Here is an 18,219-nt window from a genome sequence, read left to right as displayed (position 1 = left end):
ATTTAGTTATTATTATATTAAATATTGAGCAGAATTGCACAGCAACCACGTAGGCCCATTATACCTATGTAGTACTCTAAGGCAGTGGTCTCCAACCCAACCATCAGCATGGTAGGGGTTCAGCAGGGTAAATATAGCTGATATTTTTTTAATATTTTAAACAATACAACAAAGCAAAAACTGTATAGCTGTTATTAGAAACAATAAGAAAATAAAATTATTTAAAAAATTGGTTATATTAACACAGTACTATATTTAATACAGTACTTTTAAACATTCTTGTTCTAAATAATGCTTAATATCAAGATTTTGACCTAAATCTAAAAAGCTATTTACATTTTATAAAGCCAGTATTGAACACATACTTTAGACCTAAAATGTGGTAGAGGCCTATAGCATGATAAAGTATTGCGTTTTTAATCAAATCAATAATGGAAATAATCAGTTTTAAGAGCTACATTTTAAACAAAGTCCTTCATAAATTTGATATAAAACAAGTACATGTGTAGGGTTAAAGGGGTATTCCAGGAAAAAACTTTTGTTTTATATCAACTGGCTCCAGAAAGTTAAACAGATTTGTAAATTACTTCTATTAAAAAATCTTAATCCTTCCAATAATTATCAGCTGCTGAAGTTAAATTGTTCTTTTCTGTCTGGCAACAGTGCTCTCTGCTGACATCTCTGCTTGTCGCGGGAACAGCACAGAGTAGAAGAGGTTTGCTATGGGGGATTTGCTTCTAGTCTGAACAGTTTCTGAGATAGGTGTCATCAGAGAGCACTTAGACAGAAAATAACAACTCAACTTCAGAAGCTCATAAGTACTTAAAGGATTAAGATTTTTTTAATAGAAGTAATCTACAAATCTGTTTAACTTTCTGGAGCCAGTTGATATATAAAAAAATTTTTTTTCCTGGATAACCCTTTTAATCTCTAATTATAAATGACCCTGAATAAACTTACTTGAATAATTAAAATGGTGGTATGTCTTTGAAGGGAGCATGCATGATTCCCATTGCCATACCCAAGGTTTGCTTTAGTCACACATTTTACATCAATAAATTGTAAAGTGTTGAGAATATTTATGTTCTTTCAAGATAAAGGTGTGCTCTGGATTAATGCTGTCATTTAATTATTTATGTCAATGCCATTTTTTACCAAAAATGGTCTTACAACCGAATACGGTAGTTATCTTTTAATTCTGGTAAAATAAGTCACAATGTCTGTTTTTTGGCTCTGTCACATGTAAGCTATTACTTGTTCTATATGTTTTCTGCTGTATAAATGCTATTGACATTGTCTGTGAAGTAATATGTCATGGTATAAAGTCTTAATGGTTGATGTAGCCAAAATATGGTTTAAAAGGTACTTGATCGCAAATAAAATAAATCAAGATTATAGAAGGGACACCATAGTTTTGTAACCTCATGTGAAAAGTGCTTTATATATTACTCGTTCATTAAAAATGAAAAATGTCAAATGACACTGTTCCAATTCCTAAGTCTATGAATAAAAATAAATAATAATAAGAAAAATTTGGATCAAGTCATAAACCAAGTTTTTATAGTAAACTAAATAAGGAATTAGGTTGCTGTGTAAGTAATAAATGTAGAAAGTAATACTTGTTGAACATTTTTGAATATTATACGAAATGCCTACTTTCTGAAGAAGCTGGAAAGTCTGTTTACAACTTTTAAAAATGTTTAGCGCTAAATAACACATGATATTACTCACAAGCTTACAAATATAATTTTTCTGGTTAGCCAAAATAGGTATCACTTCTGTAGTACTTTTTTGACAAAAAGTATTTAACTTCACACGTAATGAATACATAAGTTAAAACACATGATGATGATAAAATATCAAAAAGTTGTGTATTCAGTCAAGCTTTGGCCTGGTTAAACCCATGACTAGCTACATAGGACAACTCAGAATAGACTACTAGTGAGGAGAGGGGTTTTCTTTTGCCCACAAGAAGCTGATAGAACTTATACTATTGCCATCAAAAAAGTCATATATTTTCAATTTATAGGGAAAAAAAATAGCTCTATATGCGACCATCTTGTGTGTACAGAGGGTGTTAACTTTTTTTTTTATACAATCACATTTCTCTTATGTATTTTTAAATTTCTTGTTTTATTCATTTCAGTGCTATGGAACAGTGGTAGAAGACAATGAAGATTCTGGTATGTTCAGCTAAACTTGTATTAAACAAAAAAAATAATAAATAAATAAAATACATATATATATATATATATATATATATATATTTATATATATATATTTTTTTTTTTTCTTTAAACATTATCCCTAGGCTGCCAGCATATAAAACAAAAACAAAACTTACCCTTCCACCGCTGTACCAGTATTGCTGCTCCCATCCTCCTGCCCTGGTCTTCTTCCATGTTGCCGGTGGTCGACACATCAAACTGCCCTCAGCTAATCGCCAGCCGCAGCCATGTCCCACCTCAACGAGAAATTGGCTAAGAGGCAGTGTGATAGATTGAGCCCCGGCACCAGGAAGAAGACCAGTGCCGAGACTCAATGTGTCCGACTTCTGGTACCTCTCTTGATCGCGTTACTCTCTGGTTACTTTACCATTCAAATATTATCTTTAGCATACTGGGAAAGTTGGGTGGCAGGCAGTACACAGTGCAAAGCCTACACTACTTCCCCAGCTTTCCCAGTTTGCTGAAGAATTTACCTGTCTTGTGAAGCAGAATATATAAAGATAGATAGATAGATAGATAGATATTGTTCTGCGGGCAACGTCTGATACTAGTTTTGAATAAAGTATAGACACATGCAGATAAAAGACTCTCTGGGCTTTAACAAATAACACTTTTGGAAGTAAGAAATGTAGAAAGCATTAAGTATTGGGATAAATACTATAGGATGACTGTAGAGATAATAAAAAGCCCAAAAGGAACATTCCAAGCAACCATTCAGACGACAATGGAAAGCCCCGACACATTCTGCCTTGGGCCTGTTCTCGTAAATGTCTGGAATACTGAAAAAACGTAAATTCATCTTACAGAATAACGATGAGTTAAAAAAGAATATGACTAAACATCCAAAAGGTTGCAACAGTTTATTTAAGGAACTTTAAGAGGCACCACACCTAAGTTTATGTTATCTACATTTGCAATAAACATGAGATAGCGGTAAGCTGAATGCTCATCATAGACATAAACATGTGGCTTGGAACAAAGACTCTAGTATGTTAAAAAACCAACATACCCAATACATTGGGGGGAATGTCAGGCTGGCACCATATGTATTAGATCGTTGGTTAATCTTACTACAGTCTGTAGGTTCAGACACCTTTTAATCATATTACCATCTTACAGAGACCATTCCGGGCCTGTCTGCTATTGCAGATACATGTATTCTCTGTGAAATTCCTAATAGCTCTGTTTTATGCCTTTCCTCCATTATTCTTACTAAAAGTAAATAACTAATAGCCATCTGGGTGTAGCCAGTTTGGGGTGGGGGTGGGGGGTTGTCTGCACACAATCTAGCACTGTCATTTTTGATTAGATAGTCAAATGGTGTAAGGACACGTCCCAAACTGGTTACACTCAGATGGCACAACACACAACAAAAAGAAAAGTAATTGCAGAATTGTTATTTCTCGTAGAATACAGGCATATCAGGACAGGCCATAGGTCCTTGTTAAAGAGAAGATAACTAGTGTTCTTCATAGCGATGTCTGACAGAAGTTCAGGGAAATGTCTTCTCCCATAAACATTACATTATCTCTCATATTTCCAACACAGCAATGTGCAAATAAAAAAAAAATAAAAGCAAAAAATAAAATAAAAAATAAAATAAAAGTAGATATTGTGATTCTTTGTTTTTATCACACATATATTTCATGTCTACCGTCTCTTTAAGAAACCAAAATAAACAGCATTATTAATAGAATAGTAGTAAAAGATTACAATTGATTGATGTGAGTAACAGAACAGCACTGTAATAACTTCTTGTTCTTGGCTATGTTAGATAGATAGATCTGTCACAGCAGAGCCCGATGGATCCCACTCATTATAAAGGGGTCTGTTGGGTTTCTTTCATGTGTCCACAATGAAAACATTGCTGCATGCTGTGCTATTTTGTCTGCCATTTTTGACAGACCCTGTAATGAAGGCTTTCTAATGAAACCTACAGAGAAGTCTAAGGCAGCATTCACATGACTATTTTTTGCATCCATCAAACATATTGTTGTAACGGATGGCCTAAAATTGTATGAAATAGTACGTTAAAATAAATGTTTCTCATTCATTCTAGACCAAAGCTTCTCGCATGTGTGTAAAAACATGTTTGCAATTATACAGATCAAAGCATACAGTGATACGATTCAAATATGATTTACATGTAGGTGAAACTCGAAAAATGTGAATATCGTGCAAAAGTCCATTGTATTTCATTAATACAACTTAAAAGGAAAGGAAGCAAGAAGTGCTCCAAAATCTCCTGGTAGACGGATGCGTTGACCCTGGACTTAATAAGGCACAGTGGACCAACACCAGCAGATGACATGGCTCCCCAAATCATAGTAATTGGGGGGGGGGGGGTTCGTCTTTGGGGTTTTCATGAGCTGTAACCATAATCATCACAATTATGACAATTCACATCTTGAACTATCTTGCTTTGCATGTAATGAGTCTCTCTCATATATTGGTTTCACCTTTTAAATTGCATTTCTTAAAGAAATGAACTTTGCACGATATTCAAATTTTTCGAGTTTCACCTGTAGACGTTAATGTTAAAAAAAAAAAAAAAATGTATACGATTTCAATCCATTTAGAATTTGGCCGAAAAAATTGTGGCCAACTATGATTTTCCACCTGACAAAAAAATTGGGAGAAAATATAAACGGACCAAAAGGGGTGCATGTGTTTTGATATGATGTGTCAATAGAAGTCAATGGATACGTCTAGATATACAATTCTGTAAGTTTTTGAAGTATAGAATTGTATGGATTTTACGTATGCAAAAATTGGGAATGCAGCCTTAGGCTACGTTCACACTGCCGGCTGTCTACGGCAGTGTCAAGCCCGTTTTTTAGGATCGAGAAAAGCAGGAGAAAAAATTGTGCTTGCGCCGTCTTTTTCTTCAGCTTTTTTTCTCCAAAAATAAAGGCGGCCATTGAATGCAATGGAGTTCATCGGGACCCGTAATTTGCCGGTATGCTCCCGCAAAATTACGGCCGGCAAACTGCAAAAAAAAAAAAAAAGGGAGTTTGCCGGAGCTTACCAGCAGTGTAAAAGGGGCCTTAGTCCTATTAATGGCATGGATGGTGGATGTCACCACTAAGGTGTTCTTGAAGGCTTAATCCATACATTCCATAATCATGAGAAGAAGCAGTACCAGGATGTCCCATGCAAGTCTATGGGACTATCTGCAATTTGACCATTCACTTTAGCAGCAGGCTACAAGTTTTAAAGGGGTATTCCAGGCAAAACCTTTTTTTTATATATATCAACTGGCTCCGGAAAGTTAAACAGATTTGTAAATTACTTCTATTAAAAAATCTTAATCCTTCCAATAGTTATTAGCTTCTGAAGTTTTCTGTCTAACTGCTCAATGATGATGTCCCGGGAGCTGTGCATGATGCGAGAATATCCCCATAGGAACTGCACAGCTCCCGGGACGTGAGTCATCAGAGAGCAGTTAGACAGAAAACAACAACCCAACTTCAGAAGCTAATAACTATTGGAAGAATTAAGATTTTTTAATAGAAGTAATTTACAAATCTGTTTAAGTTTCCCGAGCCAGTTGATATATAAAAAAAAGTTTTGGCCTGGAATACCCCTTTAATAGTGTATCTGGCTGCCGCAGATATCACGTTGTGATTCAATGTTTCCCAAGTGCAGTCCTCAAGTACCCTCAACAGGCCATTCTTTTAAGATCTTCTTAGTCTTTCACAATTGATATAATTTTGATCAGTGCATCAGGCATCATTTTCTTAGTTGCTTGACATTAAAGTAACGGGTGGGCCATTTATATGGATACCCCTTAATAAAATGGGAATGGTTGGTGATATTAACTTCCTGTTTGTGGCACATTAGTATATGTGAGGGGGGAAACTTTTCAAGATGGGTGGTGACCATGGCGGCCATTTTGAAGTCAGCCATTTTGAATTAAACTTAAGTTTTTTCAATAGGAAGAGGGTCATGTGACACATCAAACTTATTGGAAATTTCACAAGAAAAACAATGATGTGCTTTGTTTTAACATATCTTTATTCTTTCATGAGTTATTTACAAGTTTCTGAGCACCTATAGAATGTGTTCAATGTGCTGCCCATTGTGTTGGATTGTCAATGCAACCCTCTTCTCCCACTCTTCACACACTGATAGCAACACCGCAGGAGAAATGCTAGCACAGGCTTGCAGTATCCATAGTTTAAGGTGCTGCACATCTCGTATCTTCACAGCATAGACAATTGCCTTCAGATGACCCCAAAGATAAAAGTCTAATGGGGTCAGATCGGGAGACCTTGGGGGCCATTCAACTGGCCCATGATGACCAATCCACTTTCCAGGAAACTGTTCATCTAGGAATGCTCGGACCTGACAGCCATAATGTGGTGGTGCACCATCTTGCTGGAAAAACTCAGGGAACGTGCCAGCTTCAGTGCATAAAGAGGGAAACACATCATCATGTAGCAATTTCACATATCCAGTGGCCTTGAGGTTTCCATTGATGAAGAATGGCCCCACTATCTTTGTACCCCATATACCACACAATACCATTAATTTTTGTGTTCCAACAGTCTTAGAGGGGTCTATCCAATGTGGGTTAGTGTCAGACCAATAGCGGTGGTTTTGTTTGTTAACTTCACCATTCACATAAAAGTTTGCCTCATCACTGAACAAAATCTTCTGCGTAAACTGAGGGTCCTGTTCCAATTTTTGTTTTGCCCATTCTGCAGCAACTGGAAGCCTGTGCTAGCATTTCTCCTGCGGTGTATATAGTAGTATATAGCAGTGTATACGGATACTGGAAGCCTGTGCTAGCATTTCTCCTGCGGTGTTGCTATCAGTGTGTGAAGAGTGGGAGAAGAGGGTTGCATTGACAATCCAGCACAATGTGCAGCACATTGAACACATTTTATAAGTGGTCATAAACTTGTAAATAACTCATGAAAGAATAAAAGTTACGTTAAAGCCAAGCACATCATTGTTTTTCTTGTGAAATTCCCAATAAGTTTGATGTGTCACATGACCCTCTTCCTATTGAAAAAACAAAAGTTGGATTAAAAATGGCCGACTTCAAAATGGCCGCCATGGTCACCACCCATCTTGAAAAGTTTCCCCCCTCACAAATACTAATGTGCCACAAACAGGAAGTAAATATCACCAACCATTCCCATTTTATTAAGGTGTATCCATATAAATGGCCCACCCTGCACAACTAAAACAGTGTTCCCTAAGTGAGATCCTCAAGTACCCCCAACAGGTCATGTTTTCAGGATTTCCTTAGTCTTTCACAGGTTTTAAAATTGTAGCGATGCCTGATGCAATGACTACAAGTATATCAGCTGTGAAAGACTAAGGAAATCCTGAAAACATGACCTGTTGGGGGTACTTGAGGTCTGCACTTGTGAAGCACTGTTGTAGTTGTACTTTAAGGTCAAGCAACTAAGAATAAAGACTCGCCACTCACCAATCTTGCAAAGTGAAGACTTATTAAGCCATTATATGGTACAAGGACGCGTTTCGGCGTAGGAGCCTTCCTCAGCTGTCTGCCTATCCTTGTACCATATTTCGGCTTAATAAATCTTCACTTTGCAATAGTGGTGAGGTCTGGGAACCATCTTTATTACTAGTTACCTTACCCTACCTCGTGCATCACTGCGGATTCCATGAAAGTGCCGACATACCTTCTACATTAAATAAGCAACTAAGAATGTGAAAATATCTACTCTGGTAGAAGTTCTAAATTGTATAAAGACATAAAAAGTCTGAAAGCTCAGAAAACAGTAATTTCCTACTGAGCCATACACACTTTTTTACACACAGATTGACACAAGCCAAATGAAAATAAAGCATTTTCTATCGGATGCCATTTTATGAAGGTAGCAATATTGTGCTGTATGGAGGCATCATATGCAGCGCACAGAGTGCCTACAGCTCTGCAAGACAGAACATAGCACCGCCACCTGCATGACATCTATAAAATTGTACCTACAGTATGTTGACCCCAGTTTGTAGTGTTTCTTTTAGCCATGACACCGAGCAAAGGATTTTATAGGAACTAGAAATCCCTATGGTATCTTTTTGGGTGACTTCTTAAGAATCCACCCTCTGATTGGCCCTATTAGACTAATAACAAATAGTTGTATTCCGAGTATAATATTATATCTGTTTCTTTTCTAGGGGCAGCATTATACACTGAGATCACTCAACTTCAGTCTCTGCAGAGTGTAAGCTTTTTTTTTTGTAATCCATAAGACATGAATGCCTGACAGACAGTAAACCTTCACAGTCTTCAAAAATGTCCTTTCCGGGAAGAAGTACATGTGGACTGTAGAGAAACTCATACAAGTTCCATATTTTGTGACACTACTTTTAATGCTACTGTATGTAAATCTGTCACTGCCAAGAAGTAATGCTATGCATAGCAGAACTATGGGGTTAAGTACAAGTGTTTACACTAGTACTAATTTTTGTATGACAAACTTTTGTATTTATACTCACTATTTATTATGGTATTTTAGTTACATGTTCTGTAAAAAGAGGAAAAAAAAACCTAAGAGTAATGGCGTACCATGTCAGTTTGTATATCTTCACTTGTATGGTCAGTAAACATTGTTTAATAACCTCTAGTGTGGCTTAGTTATTACGTGTAATAATCACATGATCACTTACTGTGTTTTCATTGAAGGTTGTCATCTGGTAAAGTGAGTGTATGAATCTGGGAATAAAATCCATACATTTCCTTGGACACGTTTCAGTGGTAGAACTATATTACATGTTTAGTGGGGTTATCTAGGCTTTAATATTGATGAGCTATCCTTGGTTACATCGGTAGGGATCCTAACCACAGCAATAAGCTGTTTGAAAAATTTCTGGTGCTTGTACAAGGTTTGGGTGCTAGGCAAAAATGACCATGGGTCCCTTACCAACCAGCGTAGTTATAAGGGCTGCTTACATAAGTACTTATTATATTTTTTTTATTGCATTCTTTTTTACTTAGTCCAACGTTCACACTATGGCTATCTACACTTTTTTGTCTAGGTAAGCCCCCAATATATACATTTATTCAACAGAGGCTCTGACAGATGCCTGACTGTGGCATCCATCAGCCATAGACCAATATGGGATCTGCTTAATAAAGAGGCTGATGGATCAAGCCCTGTGCAAAGAGAATAGCTTGATCCAGCACTACTAAAAATGCTAGTCTCCATTGGAATTCATTAATGATGAATTTAATGAATTCCAATTAAAGACATCACAGCACACGTTTCGGGTGCATGGTGTCCAAGAGAGCACATGCGCTCAAAACGTGTCTGATTGCTTTACAGCACGATGATGTGATGTCTTGTACATGAACTTCTTTAAATGGATGCCAATAAAGACTAGCATTTTTAGTGGTGCTGGATCAATACATCACAAGGCCAGGTGAAGATCCGAGCAAGCGACTAGAGAATTGAGCTGAAGATTATCTTTCTTTCTCTACATCAAGCCCATGGCACCTGTCTTACATGTGTGCGCCACATGTAAATAATTTAGTTGACATAGATGCCTTTTTGTGCCGAGTGCGCCAGTGGGTGTATCTTAAGTGCAGTTTCACTGCTGTACCGATTTTCTCCCTTCATGTTTGATGTGAGAATTTAGCAAAAGTTGTATAAATTTGCACAAAGGTCTCTCCACCCCGAACGACACGCAGCTAGCCGCTCCATGCTTAGTTTAAAGTGTACACCAGATGTATTGTGCACAAATTTTTTTGCGTCTATTGATCATACTCAACAGACCCAGTCTATTTTTCACGCATGCTGTGCAAATCTGTGCGCCATGGGGAAAGTCCCAACCTAACATTAGCCGAACAACATTTTGGTCTCCAACTTGCAGGAGCATTCTTGACATACACACTTTACAGACATCACAGACGTAATGTGAACCCAGCCTTAGTTTACACTTACAATAGATTCTATACTGACTGTTTCCAATTTTTTGTTATATATTTTTAAAGTTCTTTATTATAAAAGGTGAAAACAAAAGTCCTGTAAAATATTAGCATTACAGGCCTTATGTTGTACCAGCTATTGATATTACTACCACTCTTAGAACCAGTATTATTACAATGTTTTATAAAAAAGGAAATTCTGAATCTATAACTTGTAAATGACACTTTCACCACTTGACTATGTTTAACAAGATGTGTCTTGTTCCCATCTCTGAGATCACACTGGGTCATTAAATACTGCTTTGAGCTATGCATTACATACACATTCTTTGTATGGACAAGCTTCTCTTTTTTCCAGAAAACATTACATTCTTAGATTCAGGCATCAGTATACCTTTATAGCTCACACTAAGCACAGCTGCCCGATTGAAGCATTGGTCCATCATCTCTACAGCGCAGGAGGCTTACAGATTGAATTTCCGGCCATGAAGTGTGGCACGGTCATAGTCACTATGACCCTGGTCTGGGTGGGGACCTTAGCCCAGCAGCCTGAAGAAAAAATTCCCTTTCAAACTAAAAGCAGAGATGCTTGTGTCATGAGCGTCAGTGGTCAAGGCGAGATGAGAGTAAGGATCGAATGCAAAAATCAGGGCAAGAACTTTTTATGTGAATTTGCGTCCAAGCCATCCTTCTGTCGAGCATACAACAAGGACCCAAAGGGATTTTGGAACCAGCTTAGCCAAGATTTAAGAAAGAGTGGAAACCCATGTGAACCCCAAGTGTTCAGGCATAGCATGTGCCCAAAGGCTCCTGCTCCTTCTCAATTCAGGCAAGTAGTGCCCAGGAACCAACAGTCTGATACCTCGAAACCTGAGAAAAAGCCATCACCAACAACTAAGAAACCAACAACTAAAAAACCTCCAGCTACCAAGAAACCAGACCCTCCCAAGCCTAAACAACCGGAAGAGCAAAATCCCAAAGCCGTGAAGATGGCAAAAGATCACTGCTCATGGTTCTTCCAGACATTCTGCTCCTACATCATAGAGATTTTCGTATAATCTACAGGTAATATTAATATTTTATTTAATTGATAAAGCCTAATTTATATGCATTCATTCACTGCTATCACAGTTTTTATCATGACCCATTAAGGTGGTATTCCGGAAATAAATAAATAAATAAAAAATAAAAAATGAATATGCTGCTGTGGCTGTGCTACAAATAAAATAAAAAAAGATACTTATTTAGCTCAGTCCTCTGCAGCTCCAACTGCAGCTTACTCTGGTGCCCTACTACCGTATTTTTCGCCCTATAGAACGCACCGACGTATAAGACGCACCCAATTTATAGGTGCAAAATCTAAAAAAATAAAGATTTTGAACCCAATAGTGGTCTTCAACCTGCGGACCTCCAGATGTTGCAAAACTAAGACTCCCAGAATGCCCGGACAGCCGTTGGCTGTCCGGGCATGCTGGGAGTTGTAGTTTTGCAACATTTGGAGGTCCGCAGGCTGAAGACCACTACATAGGAGGTAATACTCACGTGTCCCCGCCGCTCCGGACCCGTCACCGCTGCCCTGGATGTCGCTCCATCACTGTCGCCGTGTCCCCGTCGCTCCAGAATGTCTCTGCTGCCGGCCGGGTATCCTCGCTCTCCGCCGCCGTCATCACATCGTTACGCACGTATGCGACGACGTGATGACGAGGAAGGAGAGCGCCGGCCATACAGGGGATCCCTGAACGGAGAAGACACCTAGGAGACAGGTAAGGTCCCTCCCGGTGTCCTGTAAGCACTAACCCGGCTATTCAGTCGGGCTGTTCGGGACCGCCGTGGTGAAATCGCGGCGGTCCCAAACAGCCAGGTTAGTGTCACTTTCCCTTCAGACGCGTCGGTCAGCTTTGATCGCCGCGTCTGAAGGGTTAATACAGGGCATTACCGCGATCGGTGATGTCCTGTATTAGCCGCGGGTCCCGGCCGTTGATGGCCGCAGGGACCGCCGCGATAGGGGTGTATTCGCCGTATAAGACGCACTGACTTTTTCCCCACAGTTTTGGGGAAGAAAAAGTGTGTCTTATACGGCGAAAAATACGGTACTTATCTCAGGAACACTGTTGCAGACAGTGATTGGTTGAGCGGCACAGTCTTGCTTCATCTTATCTCAGAAGCAGAAAGAAAATATGAGTCACAGCTGATCGAAATGATCTGCAAGCAGAGCTCTGGGGGACCAGGGTAAGTGAGTATCACCCCTTTGATAACATCATCAGCAAAATTTGAAACATTCTTTTTATACTAGCGTACCCCTTTAACTCTATAATACCTGAGGTATTTTGGACCCTATTAACTCATTTTTTTTCCCATGTACTGGTCAAGCAGTTCGAACTCTTTATGGAACCACTCTGGGAAAACCTTTTTTCTCTTCCGACATTAGCACGGTGAGGATTAATAGCCATCCTGTTCCCTTTCTTACCGGATGGTTTCATTTTCCCAATCTGGTCACTGCTGTCTTATAGAGTTATATAGAAAAAGTGACTTCTGATTCACAAAGCAAGGGCTGTCAGTCACGTTGGAGAGTGTGGAGACTGGATGGGTGTCATATTGGGGAATATTGAGGGTGGCTACTTACCCTCACCAATATAAATGCTGGGAAGGAATAAAAGTTTTCCTCAGTGGATCTTTAAATTTGAGTTTTTAAGGTGTTCCTTTTTTGGGGCTTTATTTGTTTTGTATTATTGCTTTGTTGTTTTAAATAGTAGTGGGTTTTATTGTACAAAACAAGTAGAAATATAATTCTCCAGAAAACAACCTCCTGAAATCCAAGTAATATTTAATTACGCTATTACCTGATGGATACTTTGATGTATAACATACCCCAGTTAGTGTCATTGGATCATAGATGGATGATTGGTGGTGGGGTTTGTTTACTCATTTATTTATTAATGCTCTCTATATATTTCTTGCTTTTTTTACCTAATTTACGATGTGGTCAGAAAAGGCCTTCATGTGACTTCATGTTTTTTCTGACGGCTCTGACAGGTGACCGCTATCTTTATAAGGACAGAGCCAAAGAATGTCTTATAATGACAGCTATTAATAGGGGTATGTAAATCTTTACAATAAACATTCCCCTACATAGTGACACCTCCTCAACAGACCGCCACTTCATAAAGATGTCTCCTAGATTAATGGGGGAGATTTATCAAAACCTGTGCAAAGAGACCTCTGAAAAAAAAAAAAAAATATCTAATTGGTTGCTATGGGCAACTGGGCAATTTTTTCTCTGCACAGTTTTTTGATAAATCTCCCCCAATGTATCTACACACACACATATATATATATATATATATATAGTACAAAAAGGAAGGCAGCACATCCAGGGTAGAAGTAGGTGCAGGTCGGTCCAAGGGACCCCGGTCCCAGGGTCCAAAGTTAGATCATTCACAAAGAGTTGGCCGCAGCACAAAGGAGTTTAAAGCAAAAAAAAGTCTGGTTTATTCCATGAACAAAGAGTGCGACGTTTCGATGCTCTCACAGCACCATTCTCAAGCCAGTAAACAGATAAAAAAGACACTGATCTTTCTACTCACTCGTATTCCTGTGATGTAAGCCTGAAAATTTAGGAGTCTAAGTAGTCTTCTCCTTTTTATTACGACTGGTGGAATAATGTAAGTACAGTGATCCCTTCAACTTACAATGGCCTCAACATACAATAGTTTCAACATACAATGGTCTTTTCTGGACCATTGTAACTTGAAACCAGACTCAACATACAATGCTACAGACAGTCCAGATCTGTGAAATGTCACAACTGGAAGAACTGACCATTCAGAATTGGCATTTTACTGGTAAATCACCTGTATTACTGAAGTGCATGCACTGACTGGTGTCTGGTAGCGCCCCCTACAGTACAGGGAGGAACTACAAGTTCTGTACTACTCCTTACCTGTACCAGGGTTAGCTGCTCCTTTGGACACCAAGTAAGGGCGGCTCCATTTGGGACACTGTGTGTACTGTACAGGACCCTGAAGAAGCTCCTGTCCTCTACATAAACCATTGTTTCCCAACCAGGGTGCCTCCAGCTGTTGCAAAATTACAACTCTCAGCATGCCCAGACAGCCAACGGCTGTCCGGGCATGCTGGGAGTTGTAGTTTTGCAACAGTTGGAGGCATCCTGGTTTGGAAATGCTGACATAGACAGTGATTACAACTCCCAGCAGATCTTTCTTACTTTTATATGTAAGGATTTGCTTTATCTATATTAATTATCTACTTATTTTTCTTTAATCCTCACTTTTTCCTATTTTTGGATGACATTTTGGGGCTTCAGAACCAATTACCAGGTTTCCATAGAGTTATGGTTTCAACATACAATGGTTTCAACATACAATGGTCGTCCTGGAACCGATTAATATTGTAACTTGAGGGACCACTGTAGTCATCTCTATACATAAGCCTTCCCTATTTTCAGGCTAACAGCAGGCGAATGCCAGTGAATAGAAACATAAAAATACAGATTAGGAATCAGTGTTCTTTACTCTATTTACTGATGACTATATGGTGGAGGGGTTAACATAAAGGGGTACTCCAGTGAAAAACTTTTTTTTTTTTTTTTCTTAAATCAACTGGTGCCAGAAAGTTAAACAGATTTGTAAATTACTTCTATTAAAAAAAATCTTAATTCTTCCAGTACTTATTAGCTGCTGAATACTACAGTGGAAATTCTTTTCCGTTTGAAACACAGAGCTCTCTGCTGAATCACGAGCACAGTGCTCTCTGCTGACATCTCTGTCCATTTTAGGAACTGTCCAGATTAGGAGAAAATCCCCATAGCAAACATATGCTGCTCTGGACAGTTCCTAAAATGGACAGAGATGTCAGCACAGAGCACTGTGCTCATGATTTGTTTCAAAAAGAAAATAATTTCCGCTGTAGTATTCAGCAGCTAATAAGTACTGGAAGGATTAAGATTTTTTTTATAGAAGTAATTTACAAATCTGTTTAACTTTCTGGCACCAGTTAATTAAAAAAAAAAAGTTTTCCACCGGAGTACCCCTTTAAGAATAAAAATTTGTTGATGCGGCAGTGTGTATGCTCAAACACAGCTCCATTTATTCTCTAAGGGAGTTTCTTAGTTGCTATGAGCTGAGCTTTGCTATATACAGCTAAGTGGTAGGGATGTATTTTTATGTATTGAAATACACTGATAAGCCATAACTTTAATATTGTGTAGGTCCCCCTCATCCCCCTAAAACAACACTAGCCTATCACAGCATGGACTCCACAAGATCTCTGAAGGTGTTCTGTGATATATAGCACTAAGCTGTTGGCAGAAGATCCTTTAAAGGGTACCTCTCATCAAATAAACTTTTGATATATTTTAGATTAATGAATGTTGAATAACTTTCCAATAACATGTTAATGAAAAATATGCTTCTTTCTATTGTATTTTTCCCGATCAGTCCTTTCAGCAAGCATTTCTGACTCATGCTGGAGTCCTAAACACTCAGAGCTGCCAGCCTGCTTTGTTCACAGCCAAACAGGCTGTGAACAAAGCAGGCTGGCAGCTCTGAGTGTTCTCCTTTGTGAACAAAGCAGACTGGCAGCTCGCAGTGTTTAGGACTCCAGCATGAGTCAGAAATGCTTGCTGCCAGGACTGGTAGGGAGACCCCTAGTGGTCATTTCTTCAAAGTGGAAAATTAAATAGAAAGAAGCATATTTTTTTTAATAACATTCAATTGTGAAGTTATTCTGCATACATTAATCTATAATATATCAAAAGTTTTTTTCATGAGAGGTACCCTTTAAGTCCTGTAAGTTATGAGGTGTGGCTTCCATGCTTCAGACTTGATCAGTGGAAAGAGGTCAGCATGGGAACTCTGACGGGTCTGTGGCTACACAGCACCATACTGTACACAGCAAGCTGCAAGGCACTGTAGTAATGACACCTACAGTCATGGCCGTAAATGTTGGCGCCCCTGAAGTTTTTCAAGAAAATGTAGTATTTCTCACAGAAAAGGATTGCAGTAACACGTGTTTTGCTATACACATGTTTATTCCCTTGTTGGAACTAAACCAAAAAAAGGGAGAAAAAAAAAGCAAATTGGACATAATGTCACACCAAACTCCAAAAATGGTCTGGACAAAATTATTGGCACCCTTTCAAAATTGTGGAAAAATAAGATTGTTTCAAGCATGTGATGCTCCTTTAAACTCACCTGGGGCAAGTAACAGGTGTGGGCAATATAAAACACACACCTGAAAGCAGATAAAAAGGAGAGAAGTTCACTTAGTATTTGCATTGTGTGTCTGTGTGTGCCACACTAAGCATGGACAACAGAAAGAGGAGAAGAGGACTGTCTGAGGACTTGAGAACCAAAATTGTGGAAAAACAGCAACAATTTCAAGGTTACATGTCCATCTCCAGAGATCTAGATTTACCTTTGTCCACAGTCCATAACATTATCAATAAGTTTGCAACCCATGGCACTGTAGCTAATCTCCATGGGCGTGGACGGAAGACAAAAATTGATGAAAGGTGTCAAGGCAGGATAGACCGGATGGCGGATAAGCAGCTCCAAACAAGTTCCAAAGATATTCAAGCTGTCCTGCAGACTCAGGGGGCATCAGTGTCAGCATGAACTATCCGTCGACATTAAAATGAAATGAAACGCTATGGCAAGAGACCGAGGAGGATCCCACTGCTGACACATTTTACCAAAATGAACTTGAGTAAGCCAAAATCCTTCTGGGAAAATGTCTTGTGGACAGATGAGACCAAGATAGAGCTTTTTGGTAAAGCACATCATTCTACTGTTTACCGAAAATGGAATGAGGCCTACAAAGAAAAGAAAACAGTACCTATAGTGAAATATGGTTCAATGATGTTTTGGGGTTGTTTTGTTGCCTCTGGCACTGGGTGCCTTGAATGTGTTCAAGGCATCATGAAATCTGACGATTACCAATGGATTTTGGGTCGCACTGAACAGCCAAGTGTCAGAAAGCTGGGTTTGCATCCGAGATCTTGGGTCTTCCAGGAGGACAATGACCCTAAACATATGTCAAAAAGTATCCAGAAATGGATGGCAACAAAGCGCTGGAGAGTTCTGAAGTGGCCAACAATGAGTCCAGATCTAAATCCCATTGAACACCTGTGGAGAGATCTTAACATTGCTGTTGGGAAAAAATGCCTTCCGATAAGAGAGACCTGGAGCAGTTTGCAAAGTAAGAGTGGTCCAACATTCCGGCTGAGAGGTGTAAGAAGCGTATTGATGGTTATAGGAAGCGACTGATTTCAGTTATTTTTTCCAAAGGGTGTGCAACCAAATATTAAATTAAGGGTGCCAATAATTTTGTCCAGCCCATTTTTGGAGTTTGGTGACATTATGTCCAATTAGCTTTTTTTCCTCCCCTTTTTGGTTTAGTTCAAATGCACACAAAGGGAATAAACATGTGTATAGCAAATCATGTGTTACTGCAATCCTTTTCTGTGAGAAATACATCATTTTCTTAAAAAAATTCAGGGGTGCCAACATTTCCTCCTTCCAAAACATCAATTTCAAAACTATTTTATTCGCTTTACCTGTCAGTGGTTTTAATGTTATGGATACAGAATGTATGTTAAACCTATAAAAGGATGTAGAACAAGTATAATAAAAAATGCATAGTCTGGTCCTGAAATGCACTGGAGTCACTGTATCCTAAAAAAGTATACAAGCTCACTAGTATTTTATTTATATATAAAACATTAATTCAGTTACTCAGAGCATGAACCACGCTGAGCAAGATACTGTCATTGAATTATCACCAGACAACGCCAAAAGTACCAGATGTGTGCCGGGTAATAAGCCTATTGAAATATTTACAGATTGCCAATAGATAACAAAATATCCTAAATGTCCAACGTACCATATGGTGAACCATAAAGCTTAACTTTTTGTTTATATCTATAACTAAAAATAATAGTCCAGCAAAGGCCGCAGCGTTTAGAATAGTTTGTTCCAAATGCTGAACAGCGGAGTACCCCTTTAAGGACATGCTGGGAGTTGTATTTTTGCAACAGCTGGAAGCGCCCTGGTTGGAAAATACTGC

The 18,219-nt window shown here is 38.7% G+C and overlaps 2 protein-coding genes and 1 long non-coding RNA gene across 15 annotated transcripts in view; 2 read left to right on the top strand and 1 right to left on the bottom strand.

Annotated features, from left to right (window-relative positions):
* The window catches only part of PROM1 (prominin 1), a 249,618-nt gene extending 240,785 nt beyond the window's left edge, over window positions 1-8,833 (top strand). For all 13 annotated transcript variants that reach the window (XR_008888451.1, XR_008888453.1, XR_008888450.1 and 10 more), the window contains 2 exons: window positions 2,147-2,183; window positions 8,385-8,833. Coding sequence is in view for 4 of the 13 variants with exons in the window: in XM_056555187.1 (XP_056411162.1) it covers window positions 2,147-2,165 (19 nt within the window). In the remaining 9 variants the exon portion in view is untranslated. The remainder of the gene's footprint in view (window positions 1-2,146; window positions 2,184-8,384) is intronic.
* The window catches only part of LOC130355174 (uncharacterized), a 94,705-nt gene that overhangs the window by 262 nt on the left and 76,224 nt on the right, over window positions 1-18,219 (bottom strand). The gene's annotated exons all lie outside the window — the stretch shown is intronic.
* Window positions 10,620-11,192, top strand: FGFBP2 (fibroblast growth factor binding protein 2). The gene has a single exon (XM_056555189.1). It carries the CDS (start codon window positions 10,620-10,622, stop codon window positions 11,190-11,192), a length of 573 nt encoding a protein of 190 aa, XP_056411164.1.

Source organism: Hyla sarda, chromosome 1 (genome assembly GCF_029499605.1).
Source record: "Hyla sarda isolate aHylSar1 chromosome 1, aHylSar1.hap1, whole genome shotgun sequence".
Lineage (NCBI taxonomy): Eukaryota > Metazoa > Chordata > Amphibia > Anura > Hylidae > Hyla > Hyla sarda.
This window is presented reverse-complemented; position numbering and strand designations above follow the sequence as displayed.

Excerpts from the sequence above, each read along its gene's own strand:
- FGFBP2 (XM_056555189.1), top strand. The coding sequence starts at position 10,620 with ATGAAGTGTGGCACGGTCATAGTCACTATGACCCTGGTCTGGGTGGGG.